At 45.5% G+C, this 17,535-nt stretch overlaps 1 protein-coding gene across 1 annotated transcript in view; it reads left to right on the top strand.

Moving 5' to 3' along the window:
• The window catches only part of LOC119172843 (uncharacterized), a 103,801-nt gene that overhangs the window by 74,876 nt on the left and 11,390 nt on the right, over window positions 1-17,535 (top strand). The window contains exons 2-3 of the mRNA XM_075893590.1: window positions 8,633-8,664; window positions 9,277-9,473. Of these exons, the coding sequence (XP_075749705.1) occupies window positions 8,633-8,664; window positions 9,277-9,473 (229 nt within the window). The remainder of the gene's footprint in view (window positions 1-8,632; window positions 8,665-9,276; window positions 9,474-17,535) is intronic.

Genomic DNA, 17,535 nt, shown 5'->3' with positions numbered 1-17,535 from the left:
TAAGCAGGCGAACCTTCTTGTCCTCAGACATGTCGGCGTCGGCGTGGCGGAAAAGTCGCGTCATCTCCTCCGTAAAGATCGTTACGTTTTCGTTGGGGAGCTGCACCCGAGTTTCAAGCAGTGCTGCGGCTCTTTCCTTTCGCACGACGCTTGCAAAGGTGCGCAGGAAAGCAACGCGGAAGTCGTCCCAGGTTCGAAGCGTTGACTCGCGGTTCTCGAACCAAGTCCTTGCGGTGTCTTCCAGGTAAAAATACACATGACGCAGCTTGTCGTCCGGGTCCCACTTATTGAGGGCTGCGACGCGGTCGTAAATGTCAAGCCAGCTTTCCGGGTCTTCGTAGGTCGATCCGCGGAAGGTAGGCGGCTCTTTGGGCTGGTTGACGACCACGGTTGCCGAAGACCTTGCTTCCGTCATCGTGGATGCCGGCTTCGTAGCAGCCTTTGTTTTCTTGTCCTTGTCGGGGAGCGGCAGGTATTCGGGCGGTAGTCCTTGTTGTCTTCGGCTCACTCGAACGACCGGGTCGGCGTCGTCCTCTTGCCGGCTTGGGCTTGGCTCACGGCTGGACGGGGGCGTACGGTACATGGACCGAGAAGCACCTCCACCAGATGTCACGAGGTTGTGATACACGCAGCACTTGAGAGGAAGCACGCAGGAGTCAGGGCGGTGTCAGGCGAACTGTTTATTGGGCGAACTTGTGCCCAGCAAAACGGGGCCAAACACAACTCATAGCAACAGCGGCGTGAACAGTCGTCGGCCGACGGAAAAAAAAGAAAAGACCCCCAGTGGCGCACTGCGCCGGCTTTTTATACACGCGTCGTAACGCGTTCCACAGTGGCATACAAGATAAACGCGGCCTGCGTTGCGCTTAACAGAAAGTGATAGCGTCTTCCTTCGCAAACGAAAAGAACCGCACGTGTCAGTTTTTTATACACGCGTCGTGACGCGTTCCAGAGTGGCATACAAGATAAACGCGGCCTGCGTTGCGCTTAACAGAAAGTGATAGCGTCTTCCTTCGTAAACCAAAAGAACCGCACGTGTCAATATATATATATATATATATATATATATATATATATATATATATATATATATATATATATATATATATATATATATATATATATATATATATATATCTGTCTATCTATCTATCTATCTCTCTAAGTATCTATCAACGCAGACACGTCTGGCTGCTCTCAGCAACTCTTCCTAAACTTTGCGTACTATAGAATCAGTACAGGAGGGTAAGATGATTTGAAGAATACGATGCGCTGGTCATGACATGAATAACGTCACAGTCTAGTCGCGCGCGTGGTCAAACCCTTTACAAAAAACAGTGGCACATACTGGGGGGCAGTTGTGTCCCACTGGTATGCGGGTGTGCGCAACAGCTGTTTGACATTTTATATTTATCTATGAACGACGAGAACACACATGCGTAATTTTCACGCGTGAGCGTTAGCACAAATGCTGACATCAGCAGTGTTGACCAGACGAATGCAAAAATTAGATGTCTGTGTCCAAACAGGAATGTAAGCCTAACATTCCGCGTTGCAATCAAGTATTCTACCACAGAGTCACGCCATGTCCCTCAAGTACTTTGCAAATAGACCCTAATGCTCACAAAACGTCGATTCTGGTTGCATTATTGGCTGTCAAATTCTGTAGATACTACACATGTACTCGTAATATGCAGTCGTCATGTTGGGCTGACGTGACTCGTAGTTAAGTGCCATTCGCTAAGTTTCATTTGTGTAACAGCGTTGAGTGCTACTATCCTAGCGAACCCCAGCGCAAACGCCAGCGCTTCATATCAGCTTACCGCGTCTGGTGCTGCTCGTATCCATGTTTCCGTCGGCATCGCTACGCACCTGAGAGCTGCTAATATAAAAGATATGCGGCTGTTTAACGTATGTGTTTGCGTGATTTTGTACATATATTCAACGCCGCTCAATAGCGTCGCACTCCATAAAAAAATTATAACACGATCGCTTTGCATCCGCAATGTATTCTCAATGTACATGAGATTTGCCTTTTTTTTTTCTTGCTTTCTTTTTCCTCGACACATCCTATGGAAGTCTTAAAGCGTATGTGCTCTCAAACCACATTTCCTGGTGCTTTCAAAGGACTGGGCGAGTCGCCAGTTTATAAATCTCTTAGAGCGTGATCACAGTTGAATTCAAGTTGTCAATGCAGGCCTAAACCGTGTTCACAATGCTGAAAACTGGCTCAGATGCAAGATGTTCAAAATATTAAACGCAACAAGAACCAAAACTATTTGCAGTCATTAACATAAATTTACTAACTACGCGTCAGTAACAAGTGCCAGATCCTCCCCCCCCCCCTTTCTCGCCCGTCTTGTGCAAGAGATGATGCAGCCATCTGAACAAAGTACAAATGCTGTTCCCACCGGCATTCACCGGTGCAGTCCTCGCTTTGTGTTTAGATGGGAAATAACATGCCGGAATTGTCTACATGCTACGCGTTGCTCCAATAATGTAACATACTACATATATCCTGCTTGTTCAGCTATCATCTTAATATTATGCTTTACAAACAACTCAATAAACAGCTCTCATGTGACTTAATTGATTCGAGTTGTCTTACTAATAAAAATGATACCAGGTTTGCTCAGATATTCAACATTTTTTTACCCGTTGTACATAATAACTACAGAACAATGACCTCCACATTCGGCGCCATAAAACTGTGGAATGATTTAGTCCTGACTATCAAAACCTCATCATCTATTTATCAATTGAGATATGCCATTGGACGTTTTTATCAAATGTCAATTTATGCAATTTAGTTTATCGCTACTTTCACACGTTGTTCTTCCTGATTATCAGAATGCAACACTTGTGTTACTACTAGTATCGTTGTTTTTTTCCTCAGTTATTGCACTTTGCCACTGTGTTCAATCTACGTATTTATCTCTTTATTTTACTTCTTTTTAATACCCTTTTTTTTTGCTGTTCACCTGCTCAGTGTTTATTCTCCTTTTTAGAGGTATTATATAATATTAACTGAGGGTCCCACTGCAGACTTCGACTATGGGATCCTCGTATCTATATTTTTCAGACAAAACATTTTATTGCGTACGATTGATATAACATGACAAATAAAACATGACAAGCAGCAAGAGGATAAAACGTACCAATAAGTAACGCGTATGTCGCATACGAAGCTCTCGAACCTCACTAACAAGATTCATCTCGTATCGACGAAACTTGCACCCTTACCTGGATTATACAAATAAGCAGACTCTCCAGCCACGCTTAGTGTGGATAGAGCAACGACAGTGGACAGTGCAACAACTTAGAAAAGTCGATAGCTTAGCAGCCTGCCAGACTATCCCTCCGTGATTAAGAACAAGTCTGCAAACGTAGACGAGTTTCTAATTTTACTATTAAAACTATGGAATACCAAACTTGGCTCGAGCCAGGTGGATTACTGTAAAATACATATGACTTTTAAAGCTTACCTCAATTGTCGACAACATCAAAGTTTGGGCAAGAAGAATAGTGGGAACCCAACGAATAAAAATTGTTGCGTGATTGTGCTAACCCCTTTCTCAGGTTGCACTATATAGTGTAGCCATGGTTAGCGCAGGAGTTTGAACTACACCAATCGCTAATGCAAATCTGCCTCTTTCTCCAACTTTTTTTTCTAACGCTTTTATTTATTGTTTTCGTCGAAGCGTTATCAGTTGCTGGCAGTGTGCAACTCAAGCCGTTCTAACATGAATCGAGAGTAAGCCGCACAAAATATTTATTCATTGACGGGTGACATTTCGAATCTTTCTTTTTCTGAGATACTTCAACTCGATGCTACACGATTACAGTAGACTGCATCCCAAGCTTGGTCTCTCTAGGTATGCGTCTGAGGGGGAGAGAGTGTCTCTCTCACTTGTAAATGAGTACTAGAAAGAAGTACGAGCACTTCACCCCTCACCACCACCCGCCCTTAACGGACGCCTTTGTGCCCACCGAGGATCCTTCCTCAATGCGCTGCTACTGAGCGGGCAGTTCTTTGTGGAGCGCTTGAACGCTCCCCGCGTGTCAGGCTGCACAACCCTATTTCAGCAGCCAGTTTTTTTCCAAACATTCACGAAATCAATTACCTGTCCAATGAGACTTGCGAGGTAGCGTTTCGTTAGAAAGAGAATTATGTGGTGCAGTGCGTCGTTTTACTCCTCCAACATTCCTTGAACATGGTTGCACAAACGTGTCTGATGCCGCAACTAGCTGGAACGAAGGACATGCATAAATGATGAAGAAGGGGTGGGAGGAGATGGTAGAACTGCGTGGAGAAGAAGCGGTGGAGAAGGGGAGCGAAGAACTGTGGCAATTCTGCGGCTCGCGGTGAAGTCATTATAAGTGATTGATGCATGCGCTCAGAACCACTTGCCTTGTGGCTCCTCTGAAATGGGAATATCCGCGCCGTCCGACAAATTTTTACAAAGATGCTTTGTTGGTTTGGAAAGGAATGAAAATGCCTCGTGATCATTGTGTGCACAAAGCATTGTGACGATTCCAAAAGAGTGGCCTTGATTACTCGTGTGTAATTTAAAACCACCCTTTCGAGCTTGGTCTGTCCTTGGCGTGACCCCAATTTCCGCCAACTCTCTTATTCTGCCTATTCTTCTAAGTATTTTTCAGTAGTGTCGTTTTCTTAGCTGCATTTTTTTGAGGTTCTTTGCTGCGCCTTTCTTATTGATGTTTTGTTCAGTTTCCGAGGCATTGGTAACTAGCGCTATGAAGATGCCTTTCAACGAAAGGTCATGAGAGGATTCGGAACAGCATCGCTTTCTTTATGTTGAGCCACGTTTCATTTCTATCAGTGGATCACAGGCAGTTTTACGAACTCGTATTATGTTATGACTGTCATTAGTACTTCCGGTAAACAGCAATATTGAGTTGGTAGATCAAAGCATAGATATTATTAGACAGAGGCGATTCCCAAAGAGAAAACCTTCATTTGGAACAACATTTTTTGTTCTACTACCGAACAAGATTACTGTTATAGAACAACAGTACTGAAAGTTGGGCGAGTTGCGCCCATGTTGTTTGCCTCTTTTCCTTGTGTCCGTGTACGTGTTTTCGCAAAGAAGTCATGAATGAGTACTGTTATAGAAGTTTTCTGCAAATAATTGCTTTTAATGCATTAGGAGACCTATATGAATGACGAAAGAAGAGAGTAATATACGCGCCATCATACTGAACATAAAAAACCTCTTGAGGAGGGAAATTGACCTTTGACCGATTTCAGAGAAAATCGGATGAAAAGGAAGGCTGGGGGGTTAAACAGATTTGAGCATCCGGCTTGCTACCCCGAACTAGGGGGCGAGAACTTGGGCTGATTTGAATTTCATGTGAAATTTTAGGGAGAAATATCGATTTGCCAGAATTCTAGGGAGCGACATTTTTTTAATTTTTTGTCCCTATAAACTCTTTCGCACTAGTTTTCCCCAAAACTGGCGTTTAAAAGAATATCACAAAGTTTGCAAATTCCTACATTTAGATGCTAAACAAACACCGTTTCTTTGTAGCCCCAATCATTTGGAACACCGACACCAGAGAAGTTAAAATCTGAATGGCTCTTCTTTTTGACACAATATTAATAAAAAACAGACTGATACCAGAGAAGCCTTATGCAATGAGGCAGGTTTGTTGCACTTGTGGAAGTTTCTACGATGGTATTGTACGTGCCCTCCTGATGTAACCGTTATATAGGCAAGTGAGATCACTCGAAGCGATCGACCAAGTTTGCCCACAAGAAATGTACGTTTACAAGGAATGGTCGATGCAATTTGTCATATATACAATGCGACTTGCGGGTTCGTACATACACTGCAGAATTTGAGGTTTACAGCGAAAGCTGTTATGAGATGACAACAAGAGTCCCACCCAGCGCTGCCGCTGCCACCAGTGTCGGTAATCAACATTAAGCCAAATAAAAAAACAACTAAGGAACTAAACATGCCAAGGACTCAATGGAATTTGAACCCCGATCACGTGCTTGCCAGCCCAGCATTCCACTGAATCACACTGGTGCTGCAAACTGCGTAGCGAACTGGCCTTAGGCAGGCTTGATGGCACCAAGGAATAACGTTAATATGAGTTATAAAGCATCTGAGAATATCAAAACGACAACCAGGCGTGACACACTGTGAATCACATAACAAGTGGGTCGTTGAATGCTTCAACCCATTTCAAAAGCTTTAGGCATAATGTTTCGTCATCGTCAGCTACAGGATAAAAAAAATTGCCCAAAAATCCTTGCAAGTGTGTAGGGTGCCACGCTTCTCCAAATAATGTCGAAGAATGGCATATAGAATGCATCCCTACAACACAAAGGGGGGGGTGAAATGTCATAGCGGGTACCCGGCTTGTGTGCTCGTACCAGTTACCCAAAGAGTGTTTGGAAAAAGAATCTAAAAGGCCGGGTCACTTTTCCAGCTTTCGCTGCGACTGTGCTGCGTGTTTCGCGCAGACCTGGCAGTTCTTGTGTACATATTGAATTTTCAGATTCTTTAAAATCGGCAAAAAAATTAAGGAATCACGTGCATCCAGAAATCATGTTCTATAATACCGTTCAAATTTAAAGGATCTCATTTAACACTGTGCTGTAGTTGTCAAGAAAAGTAAGGAGCTTCATAAGGAACCCATCAGCTAAAAATGTTTTGTGCTTATTTCGTTGTCAGAGAATATTACTGTTCACACTTCTTTGAATATCATAGAACAAAAATGTATTCTATCACAATGTTTATGTCTCTTATAGCCGTTATCTTCATTCACTGTATGTTAGCTAGAGTCCGTAAAAAAGGTTTATTACGTTTCGTTACTGCTTCGTTTGAGACGAGATCACAGTTTTTACGCTATCGAGGTGGAAATTTCCTTCGCTTTTTGTGAAGCAGAAATCTCGTAGCGATAAAGAGAAGTACCCAGAAAGAATCAAAAGCGCGAGGGAGTGGGGAAAGAACATTAAGCTTCGGGTTCTTTTCCTTGCAATTTCTCGCTCATATTTCGAAAAGCACAGGAGTCGTCGGATAGCTTCTTGCTGGTCTACACAAACTTCCCTATAATGAACATAAAAGAAAGGCTCAGAGTGCCCTGAAGCGTTCTGAGACGTGATCCTGAATGCGTGAAAAGGATTTCACTGCTCAAGAGGGGACAAAAGTACGTGCCAGATAGCCGCTTTAAAGGACCTACGTGGGTTTAGAGGAGCCATGAATGACGTTCAGTTCGCGAAACATTTCTCCTTTAAGCATTACTTCGTGGTCATGAGGCTATTTTACCGTTTTTTCTCGGTGAAAAGTGAAGGCTTGCCGTAGATCATTACAGCGAATATAAATATTGGCGCTGCAGCATTTTCCTTTATCAAGGTATAGGAAAGAGAGGAATGTGTGCTTTGATCTACAACCGGTAATACAACCGGTAGTAGCACTACAATTATAGTCACTGCAGCTTACCAACGTTGCTACTGAGAATAAATCTGTGTTAAGGCAAAAAACTAAACTACCAAGTATAGTTCCAAGAGATGGTGATGGTTAACTTTCTGTAATACTTACAAAAGATGGGATTTCAACGGGCCAGAGTGATGATCAATATCTTAATGTATTCATTTCAAAACCGGATGTCAGAAACACATGTAAAAGCTGAGTGATACTAAAGGCAATATTTTTTTCTCTTTGAACTACACCAAGCAAGTGGAGCTATTAGAAAGCAAGTTTACTCCAGAGGAATTTAGCTCAACGAAACAATTTGGGTTGGAGAGAGTTAAGCTACTGCGTTTAGTTAGCATATTACAACTAAACACCGTTTTTGCCATCATCAAGCTTGTAAACCATTAAAAACTTCTGTCTTTGCTTTCTCCTTCGTTATTTCTACATGATGTTAACATTCGGTCAAGTAATATGCCTCTGTACAGAGGCTTATGCAAGAAAAACGACGAAAAACGATAGACTGGCCAAGTGTTCATGCTTTTTTTTTATGCACCCGTAAAATACACGCACAACACAATGGCTAGAGTTTGTCTGTTCATTTTCTCCTATTTATTCTAAAAGCATCATCCAGCAAAAAAGTTATTTGATTGGTTGATATAAAATAAGGATCAGCGTGCTGTGGACACAGGGAAAGTATTAGGTGGCCCGAAAACGACGTCAAAACCTATCTCTTGCCCTTGTAACTTTCCATCTGAAAGTCGACATGGTGTTTTGACATCAAACAAGGTCTAACAATAACAAAGATCGCAGCCGCCATTAGGTATTGCCAACTACCAAGCTGCAATGTTAAGTCCTTCGCAATGGAAATACATGATTTCTCCTCCGATTTTGTGCACTTTTGTAAATTCGGCGAATTTTTTTCTTTACCTGCAACTCCACCCTTCCTCGACATCAATTTTTCCTTTGGCCTTCACCATGCACACATGATATCGATGGGCCCTTTACCTTTCTAGTTTCTGATCCCTCATCTAGAGGGATCAGATCATCTAGAGTGATGTTTAAAACAAGGTTCATTTACCTTGTTGATCTGCGGAACACTATTAATTACTGATTGTTCTTGTATTTATTTGTCTTTTATTTTCAATCTGCACTGTGTGAACATGACTTCTTTTTCTCTTTTCTAGACTACGCAAGAAGTCAAAAGGAACCGGGCATGGTGAGTAGCACTAACAGCGCTTGATACACAATGGTGGATCCCCCTTAGACACGAGCATGATTTGCGATCACTGAATTTTTTCGATATCTTCTTTTTATACCGTACAATACATGACTATGCCGTACTACAGCCAGGCTGGAAAGGCTCGCGAGCATTTTCACGGAACGCGCCGTTTTAATACGACCGTGGCTATATGGGATTGTGTTAAGCACACATGAATAAGGGAGTATACGCTGTCATACGACAACAGAATACTTCTTCCCTCCCCTCTATTTCTAGTTTTCCTCTTTCTCCTCACTTCCCTTTCTCGTGCTATGTTAAACATTGTTTTGCCTGCATGATGCGATACATGGTTTCGCATTGCTTCACCCTCTCCCCTCCTGTTTTACCCTTTCTGAGACTTACTTTTCTTTCCCGCGATGAGTGGGATCTCCCTAGCTGCAAGAATGTCGTTGCGCAAACGAGGCATCAGCAAGTTTCTTGCCCGCTGACTGTTCAGAGTCGTGTGTGACTAACTTCCACAAAAAAGGGAAAGAGCGAGTGTGACCGTTCCCTAAACAGATACTGCAGGGTCCTTTCGCAATGCCAAACTCGCTTATTTATTTTCTGCAGGAGGAACCGGCCATGTCAAAAGAAGAATGGCGAGGCTATTCAACGCTCTTCTCCCAGAGGATGGCCTCTCTTTTGAGCGAAGCCAGCCAAATGCTTCCGAGAGCCAAAGATGTACAACAGCGCCGATGGCTTCAGGCGTTTGTGCACAGGTTGACGCAACTGGCCATGGAGCTTGAGCGAAACACCTTTTTACCATGGTAAGCCACTGGACTTTAAAGTTGATGTTCCTAAATATTGACACACCTCGATGGGCGCATGAAGAGGAAGAGGTAGAAGCGGTCTGGCTCACGAGCAGCTCGGTCGCCGGTTTCTGGTGCTGAGCTGTACCGATCTCAACCATTTTCCTGTAAATAAACGCGTTCCTTCGTCACAGTTGTGGTGGAAGGTGCTGGGTAAGCCAGCTACTGTCAAGCGAGACCGGAGAGCAGCCGTCTACTAACGACGGAACCGCAAGAGCACGAGCTTCGCCGCAGCCGTCGACTAGCGGGCTTGCCACCACTACCTCAAGATATGAACTTGGACGGAGACATCCAGCAGCCGGTCGCGAGGGCGCCGTCTTTCCACTACCGAGAGCCACGCACATTTACAGGAAAACCTGGCGATGACGTTGAAGAATGGCTCAGCCACTATCAACGGGTGAGCCGAGCCAATGGCTGGAATGCGGCCAGCCAGTTGTCCCACGTGGGTCTATTTCTCGATGGCAGTGCTTTAGTGTGGTTCGAGAATCACGAAGACACCTTGACAACATGGGACCAGTTTATGGAGGAGATCAAGAAGTGCTTTGGCGACCCTGCGACGAAGAAGAAACGTGCAGAGCAAATGTTGTCGCAGAGAGCTCAAGCTTGTGGTGAGACATGCAGAACCTACATTGAGGAGGTACTGAAACTGTGCAAATGTGTGGACACCAACATGACGGAAGAGGACAAGGTGGGCCACATTCTCAAAGGAATTGCGGAAGACGTCTACCACTTCCTTATCGGCAAGGAGAGTCTTGAGTCTGTGGCCGATGTGATTGGGCACTGCCGAACGTTTGAGGCCCTGAAGACTCGCCGCATCACTACGAAGTTCGGACGCCTTGCCAATGTTACGACCGTCGCCACTGTCGATGTGTGCCAAGACTCCGTGCCTACCGACCTTTCGTCAACGATTCGCCTCATTGTACGTGAGGAACTTCGTCGTCACCTTTACGCGCCCTTGCACGCCCGAGAACCACCGTGCGATACACCGTCCACAAGTATCAATGCTACGAGTTTCGAGGAGCGCAGCTATTCCAACCGCGGCCCTCAGCTAAGGGCTCCACCACCGGCGTCTTCTTATGTAGAGCCGCCTCATGCTCCCCACAGTCGTTACGGCTACAACAGCCATCCACCTCCTTTTGCGTCTCAGTGGGAACAGAGCGCCGCGTACCCTCAACATCCAGCGACGTTCCCTATGCCCCGTGAACGGCCCGTCTGCTACCAGTGCGGTGTTCGTGGACATATCGCCCGATTTTGCCCAATGCGACGTAATCCACGTTCGACATTCCCTCAGAGATCCGCGACGTTTGCACAACGAAGCCAACGGCCTGACTACACCTACTGGCCCCCCAACCCAACTGACGAGCGGCACGCCTACCAGCCGATCAACCGGAGTGATTCGCCCGGATCTGTGCGCAGCTTAACGCCGCCCACCACCCGTCCACCTCGGTCACCATCTCCACGGCGCCGGTCACGAATGTCGTCTCCGCCACCGGGAAACTAGCCAGCGCGGCCGACGGAGGTGAGGTCGCTGGACGTACCGATTTTCATCAAAGAATGCCTCCACCAGTTTCTATGCTTCAGAATAAGGTTCAGGTACTTGTTGACGACGTTCCCACGATGGCATTGATAGACACTGGCGCAAGTGTTTCCGTGATGAGTTTAGTTTTTAAGCAACGACTGGGCCGTAAGGTTATGTTTCACTGGGACAAACCTGCCACATTTCGGGCAGTGAGCGGCGCATTCTTGCGTCCTGTCGGCGTCTGCACTGCGTCTGTTGGTGTTGCCGGTAAAACGTTCAAGGCGGAATTCACAGTACTGGCTCAATCAACGCATGACGTTATACTTGGCATAGACTTTTTGCGAGAGTGTCGTGCGACCGTGGATTGTGGAGCAGGTGAGGTTCTGTTGTCTACTCTCGCCCAGCAGCCTGATTGTGAGAAAGGTAACCTCACTGTAGCTAAAGATGTACTTCTGCCAGCGTGGTCCACGGCCAGCGTACAAGTGACCACTTCGGAAACCAACTCGAGTTTGAATTCACGTGACATAGTGATTGAGCCATTGCCTGTAGCTTGTCTCAAGAAAAACATCTTTGTACCACGGTGCATTGTATCTCTCGCAGACGAGACGGCTCAATTATGGGTGATAAACAGCTCACCCGAGTCGGTTGTACTACCGGCTGGTATGCGCCTTGCCCTGTTCGAAAAGCAGAGCAGCACCTGCATTGGAGCTTTAAGCGATCTTGAAAGGGCGGGTCCGGAAACTTCTGGTATGGAAGCTGAATTTTCAAAAATGGTTAGCAAGTCCATTTCCTCACAGAAGCGCAAAGACCTGGTTGCACTGCTGGCGAGACATGCTAAAGTATTTGATTTTGCACGGACGGTGCCTAGGGCTCAGATACCGACCACGCGCGCTCGTCACAAGATCGATACTGGCTCTGCTCATCCTCTCCGACAAAAGCCCTATCGCGTGTCCGTGTCCGAACGCAAAGTTATTGCTGAACAAGTTGGCGAGATGCTAGCCACTGGTGTAATTCAAGAATCGTCAAGTCCGTGGGCTGCACCTGTTATTTTGGTAAAGAAAAAAGACGGGTCCTGGAGGTTCTGTGTTGATTATCGGCGTCTCAATTCTATAACCAAGAAGGACGTGTACCCCCTCCCCCGCATTGATGACGTAATTGACTGCCTTCATTCAGCTTCCTACTTTTCTTCGGTAGACTTGCGATCCGGGTATTGGCAGATTCCCATGGATCCAGTTGATAAAGAGAAGACGGCTTTTGTAACGCCAGACGGTCTATTTGAATTTAATGTTATGCCGTTCGGCTTGTGTAATGCTCCGGCAACATTTGAACGCTATATGGATACCGTCTTGAGAGGCCTTAAATGGGAAATTTGTTTATGTTACCTGGACGATGTGGTTATTTTTGGACGAACTTTTGAAGAACATAATCATCGCCTTGACGTTGTTCTAACATGTTTGGAGAAAGCCGCCTTGACACTGAACTCAAAAAAATGTCGTTTCGGTGAACGGCAAACACTGGTTTTAGGACACCTTGTGGACAAAGCTGGTGTTAGGCCGGACCCGCAGAAAGTGGACGCCGTCAGCAAGTTTAAGCAGCCACAGTCTATCCGCGAGCTACGAAGCTTTCTGGGCCTATGCTCTTATTTTCGCCGCTTTGTACCTAATTTTGCTGAAAAGGCCCAGCCACTGACTGACTTGCTGCGCAAGGACGTCCCTTTCCACTGGACACCAAATTGTGAGTCAGCGTTTAAGCAACTAAAGTTCGCTCTCACTTCCGGGCCAATACTATGCCACTTCGATCCCTCTGCTTCCACGGAAATCCACACCGATGCCAGTGGAGTTGGTCTCGGCGCGGTGCTTATTCAACGACACAACAATGCTGAACACGTCGTCGCCTATGCAAGCCGGTCCCTGAGCAAGGCAGAGCGTAATTATACGGTTACCGAATTGGAGTGCCTCGCCGTCGTTTTCGCCGTACACAAGTTTCGCCCCTACATCTACGGTCGTCGTTTCTCAGTCATCACCGATCATCACTCTCTTTGCTGGTTGGTGAGCCTACGTGATCCATCTGGTCGACTTGCGCGATGGGCCATACGGTTACAAGAATTTGACTTCACGGTCCGCTACAAGAGCGGTAATCGCCACGCAGACGCTGACTGCCTGTCACGGCTTCCTCTACCAACGACCGAGTGTGAAGCTGATAATTTTGACGATTTTATCACAGCTATTGACTCTCATTTTCCTGACATCGCGGCTTTCCGGACAGCACAGCACGAGGATCATTGCTTAGATCACCTGTTTGCCTCCGCGAATGACCCGGCCAGTTCAAGCTCTTTTGTAGTCCATGACGCCGTCCTTTACAAGAAGAATTATTCTGGCCAAGGCGCCCGTCTGCTTCTGGTAGTTCCACGCGCTCTACGTCCCCAAATTTTTCGGTTCTGCCATGACAACGCAACCAGTGGGCACATGGGCTTCGCCAGAACGTTTCATCGCATCCAGCAAAGGTTTTACTGGCCCAAGATGCGACGCGACACAGAAAAATACGTAGCGGGTTGCGAACAATGTCAACGTCACAAGCGTCCCACGACTACATCACCCGGACCTCTCCATCCCGTACCACCTCCTAGCTCTCCCTTCGAGATTGTTGGTGTCGACCTTCTAGGTCCGTTTCCGCGGTCAGCCAGTGCCAATCGATGGGTCATCGTGTGCGTCGACCACCTGACGCGCTACGCAGAAACTGCGGCTATACCTACTGCAACAGCCTTTCACGTGTCGCAGTTTATGCTTCGGCATATCATTCTCCGTCATGGCCCTCCACGAGTCGTCATTAGCGACCGGGGACGTCAGTTCGTCGCTGACGTCGTTGAAGAGATCCTACGCCTGTCTGCCAGCCAATTCCGCCACGCAACCCCGTATCACCCCCAGACGAATGGCCTCGTAGAGCGGACCAACAAGACGCTAACGAACATGTTGTCAATTTATGTTGATGCCAAGCACAAAAACTGGGATGAAGTACTGCCCTATATCACATACGCCTACAACACCGCGAAACACGAGACAACAGGGTACGCGCCCTTTTTCCTGCTCTACGCCCGCTCCCCTCGCAGTTGCCTCGACACCATTCTGCCTTTTACGTTAGATGTGGAAACATCGGTTGCCGAGTCACTATGCCGCGCTGAAGAAGCCCGTCGCGTCGCACGCCTTCGAACCATTGCATCTCAACAGCGCTCCAAGACCCGGTACGACGCCCACCATCACTCCGTTGCCTACACAAAGGGTGACCTGGTGTGGTTGTGGACACCTGTCCGCAAACGTGGTTTATGCCAAAAGTTTCTGGCCCACTACTCCGGACCATTTGTAGTCATTGACCGTCTCAGTGACGTCACATACGTCATCTCCGGCGTCACAAGCAATGGTCGGCGCTCTAGCAAGACACAGCTGACACACGTCGCGCGCCTCAAGCCATATCACCACCAACCTTCCTATTGACTCGCCCAGTGGGCATCGTCTGCGAACGGGGGAAATGACACACCTCGATGGGCGCATGAAGAGGAAGAGGTAGAAGCGGTCTGGCTCACGAGCAGCTCGGTCGCCGGTTTCTGGTGCTGAGCTGTACCGATCTCAACCATTTTCCTGTAAATAAACGCGTTCCTTCGTCACAATATGCTATCCTGCTGTAGATTATTAAAGTAATCATATGTGCCGAGGAGCTACGCATTGCTGCATTTAGAGAATGAAGTATTAGATGAAATTTAATAATACTTCATTCTCCTGGCATAGTTCTTGGCATTATGCCAAGTAATGCCATAATAATCATAATGAATAAGTAAGAACGTGTTTGGTAAATAACGCCAATTATAGTCAATGCGAATTACTTTTTCAGCCAAATGTAGGAAATTCTAACGTTTGCTACTACGGATCTATCTATTGATCTATCTCACCAACTGTGCCTTGGTGATGTCGTGATTGTCTTTTTACCTTGGTGTGGATAAAAATTGATACAGCATTTCTGAGCCAAATATAGAAAATTTGAGCGTTTATTTCTATGAATCTATCTATCGATCTATCTCACCAACTATGCCTTGGTGCTCCCGTGATCTCCTTTTCAACTTGGTGTGGATAAAAATTGCTATGAGAGGCCAAGACGGTTTCAACAATATGACTCTATGGTCATGACACGAATAATGCGGAGCGTCTTTCGCGTACGCCATCCAGCACTTTCTTCGAGACACGTATGGCACATACGAGTATACCACGGGCAGCGGTGTACGGGCATGCGCCGGAAGAAATCGACAATTCATATCTACAAAGAAACGGCGAGAACAGATATTTCTAATAAAAATGCGAAAGGTAAAGAACAAACTGACCTCGCGAGCGTTGACCCAACGGATGCAAAGAGGATAAATATGGATCCCAGTAGGAATTGAACTGAAGAATTTTGCTTGGCACTCATGTACTCCATCATAGAGCCAGGCCATCTCTACAAACAAGTTAGGATAATATTGCATGCAGGCGTAACTACGCTTCGATGGAAACTGTGGTCATACTGTTGGCTATCTATTTTATAAATATCTCACAAACACTACATATGAAGTCGTATGATACAGACGTCACCTCGGGTTAACTTCTGTTGCGGATGCAGGGTTGGCTGCACCTGTCTTGAACTTCTTGTGACACCTTTGCACTGTTTGAGAAGAAGAGTGGGCGTTTCTTAGTTTGGCTGGTTTAAGATGTGTTCAAGCAGTACCGAACCTTTTTTTTAGATAATCTAATGAAGAGAAGGAAGATTGTTTCAGTTGAGTTATGGAGCGTATTCAAGAATATGCTCTTTTTTTGTGCCTGCGGAAAGCGTCATTTCAGAGTGTACGGCTCTTGAATCAACGCTTATTGTTAGTGCTTGTCATATTTTAGAAAGCTGTAAAAATAAAATAACAACCATAGAAGAGACAATGGAACAAACTTGGTCACAGCTTGGCTGTACCCAAGCGCAAACCACTAGCCAGCTTCATTAAGTAGGCCTGATTCGTCAACCATTCGTGAGATTCTACAAGTCTTCGGTGACGAGGCAACAGCTGCACCTCGCGAATAGTAGAGAGGTACAATCACTTCAACGATGGCCTCTCGTCAGTAGATGGCGAACCTAGTTTAATCACACTTTCAACTAGCCGAAATGAACCCGCTACTCAGCAAATGCGGACTTCATCAAGGCGAACTTATGTGCCGGCCATAACACGAGAATTGTTGAACAACATAAGGCGAAACGTGGGATCATTACAATGAATTTCTTCGCCGAGGATTTGGGCATGGTGAGTGTCCTTGATATTTGTGCCAAAACTGCGAAGAGTGGAACAGAAGGTATTCGGCGGCGAAAACGTTTCTCTAGTTCGCCAAGCTACTTTCTACTACAACAAAACCCTCGGTGACTTTTGTTCATTTTTCAAGGTTAAAACGCCACCTAAAGAAACTCGATTGAAGTATAGACATGACAACACGCTGAGTAAAGCTGCTCGACTGCCAACCTTTTCTCAAGACGCGTTCCACGATTGTGCCTAATAACGACAGTACCACAGGGACAAGTGTGTGCACGACCTATGCGTGACCACTTTGAAGGAAATTAGGGTTTTCTGCCTCCTACTCAATAGAAGTATTTCAGCGTGTCAAAAGTCGGATACTTTCTGATGCCGACTGGTATTTGGGCCATTAATAATAACATGTGCCCAATCTCCGGAACAAAAAAGAGACTCCGTCGTTGAAGACGACAACATTTATTATACTGTAGGCTAAGTTCTTAACAAAATTTATTTATTTATTTATTTATTTATTTATTTACTTGTATAGACTGTCAATCTCTTGAGAGATTTCAGCTAGGAAGGCAAAACAGAAATAATATTATCTACAGAAAGTCATACATGGTTACAATCACTAGTATGTCAAAACGACATAAGAAATTATACATTATGCATTAGCGTTAGGAGAACACTCAAATAAACAGTTTTATTAACAACAAAATCATGCATGACATAGTCCCAAAGACAACTGCAACAAGCACAATCTATGCATTTGTACTGTAGTGAAGGAACAGCAATGTCACATTACTATTAAACACTTTATTGTAATAATTTCATTAATAAATTAATAGAAGAACTTATCACTTAACCTAATACGTTCATATATCAAATATATACAAAATATGGACCACTTTATTGGCAGTTATAGGGCAAGAAGGATGTGGGCATCACTTTTGGCAGTTTTTTTTTTTTTTTTTTTTTTTTTTGCTGTGGAGCGTATTCACCTCTTGGTGGCCTAGTTGGCGCTTTTGCTGTATGCGAAGCTCGTCTGTCCTCAAACATTTTCTGCTATAGTTCAAAAAAGCAGGGGTGGAATTTCTGGGTCAAGATAAGAATAAAGAGTCTGGGAAGAGGTTGCACAACGGTCAGATATCAAGAATATGAAGATGAAACTATCCAGCCGAGGGCATACTCTATTCGCTTCGAGAGGGGTA

The sequence above is a fragment of the Rhipicephalus microplus genome, chromosome 4, assembly GCF_043290135.1.
Source record: "Rhipicephalus microplus isolate Deutch F79 chromosome 4, USDA_Rmic, whole genome shotgun sequence".
NCBI classification, from domain to species: Eukaryota; Metazoa; Arthropoda; class Arachnida; order Ixodida; family Ixodidae; genus Rhipicephalus; species Rhipicephalus microplus.
This window is presented reverse-complemented; position numbering and strand designations above follow the sequence as displayed.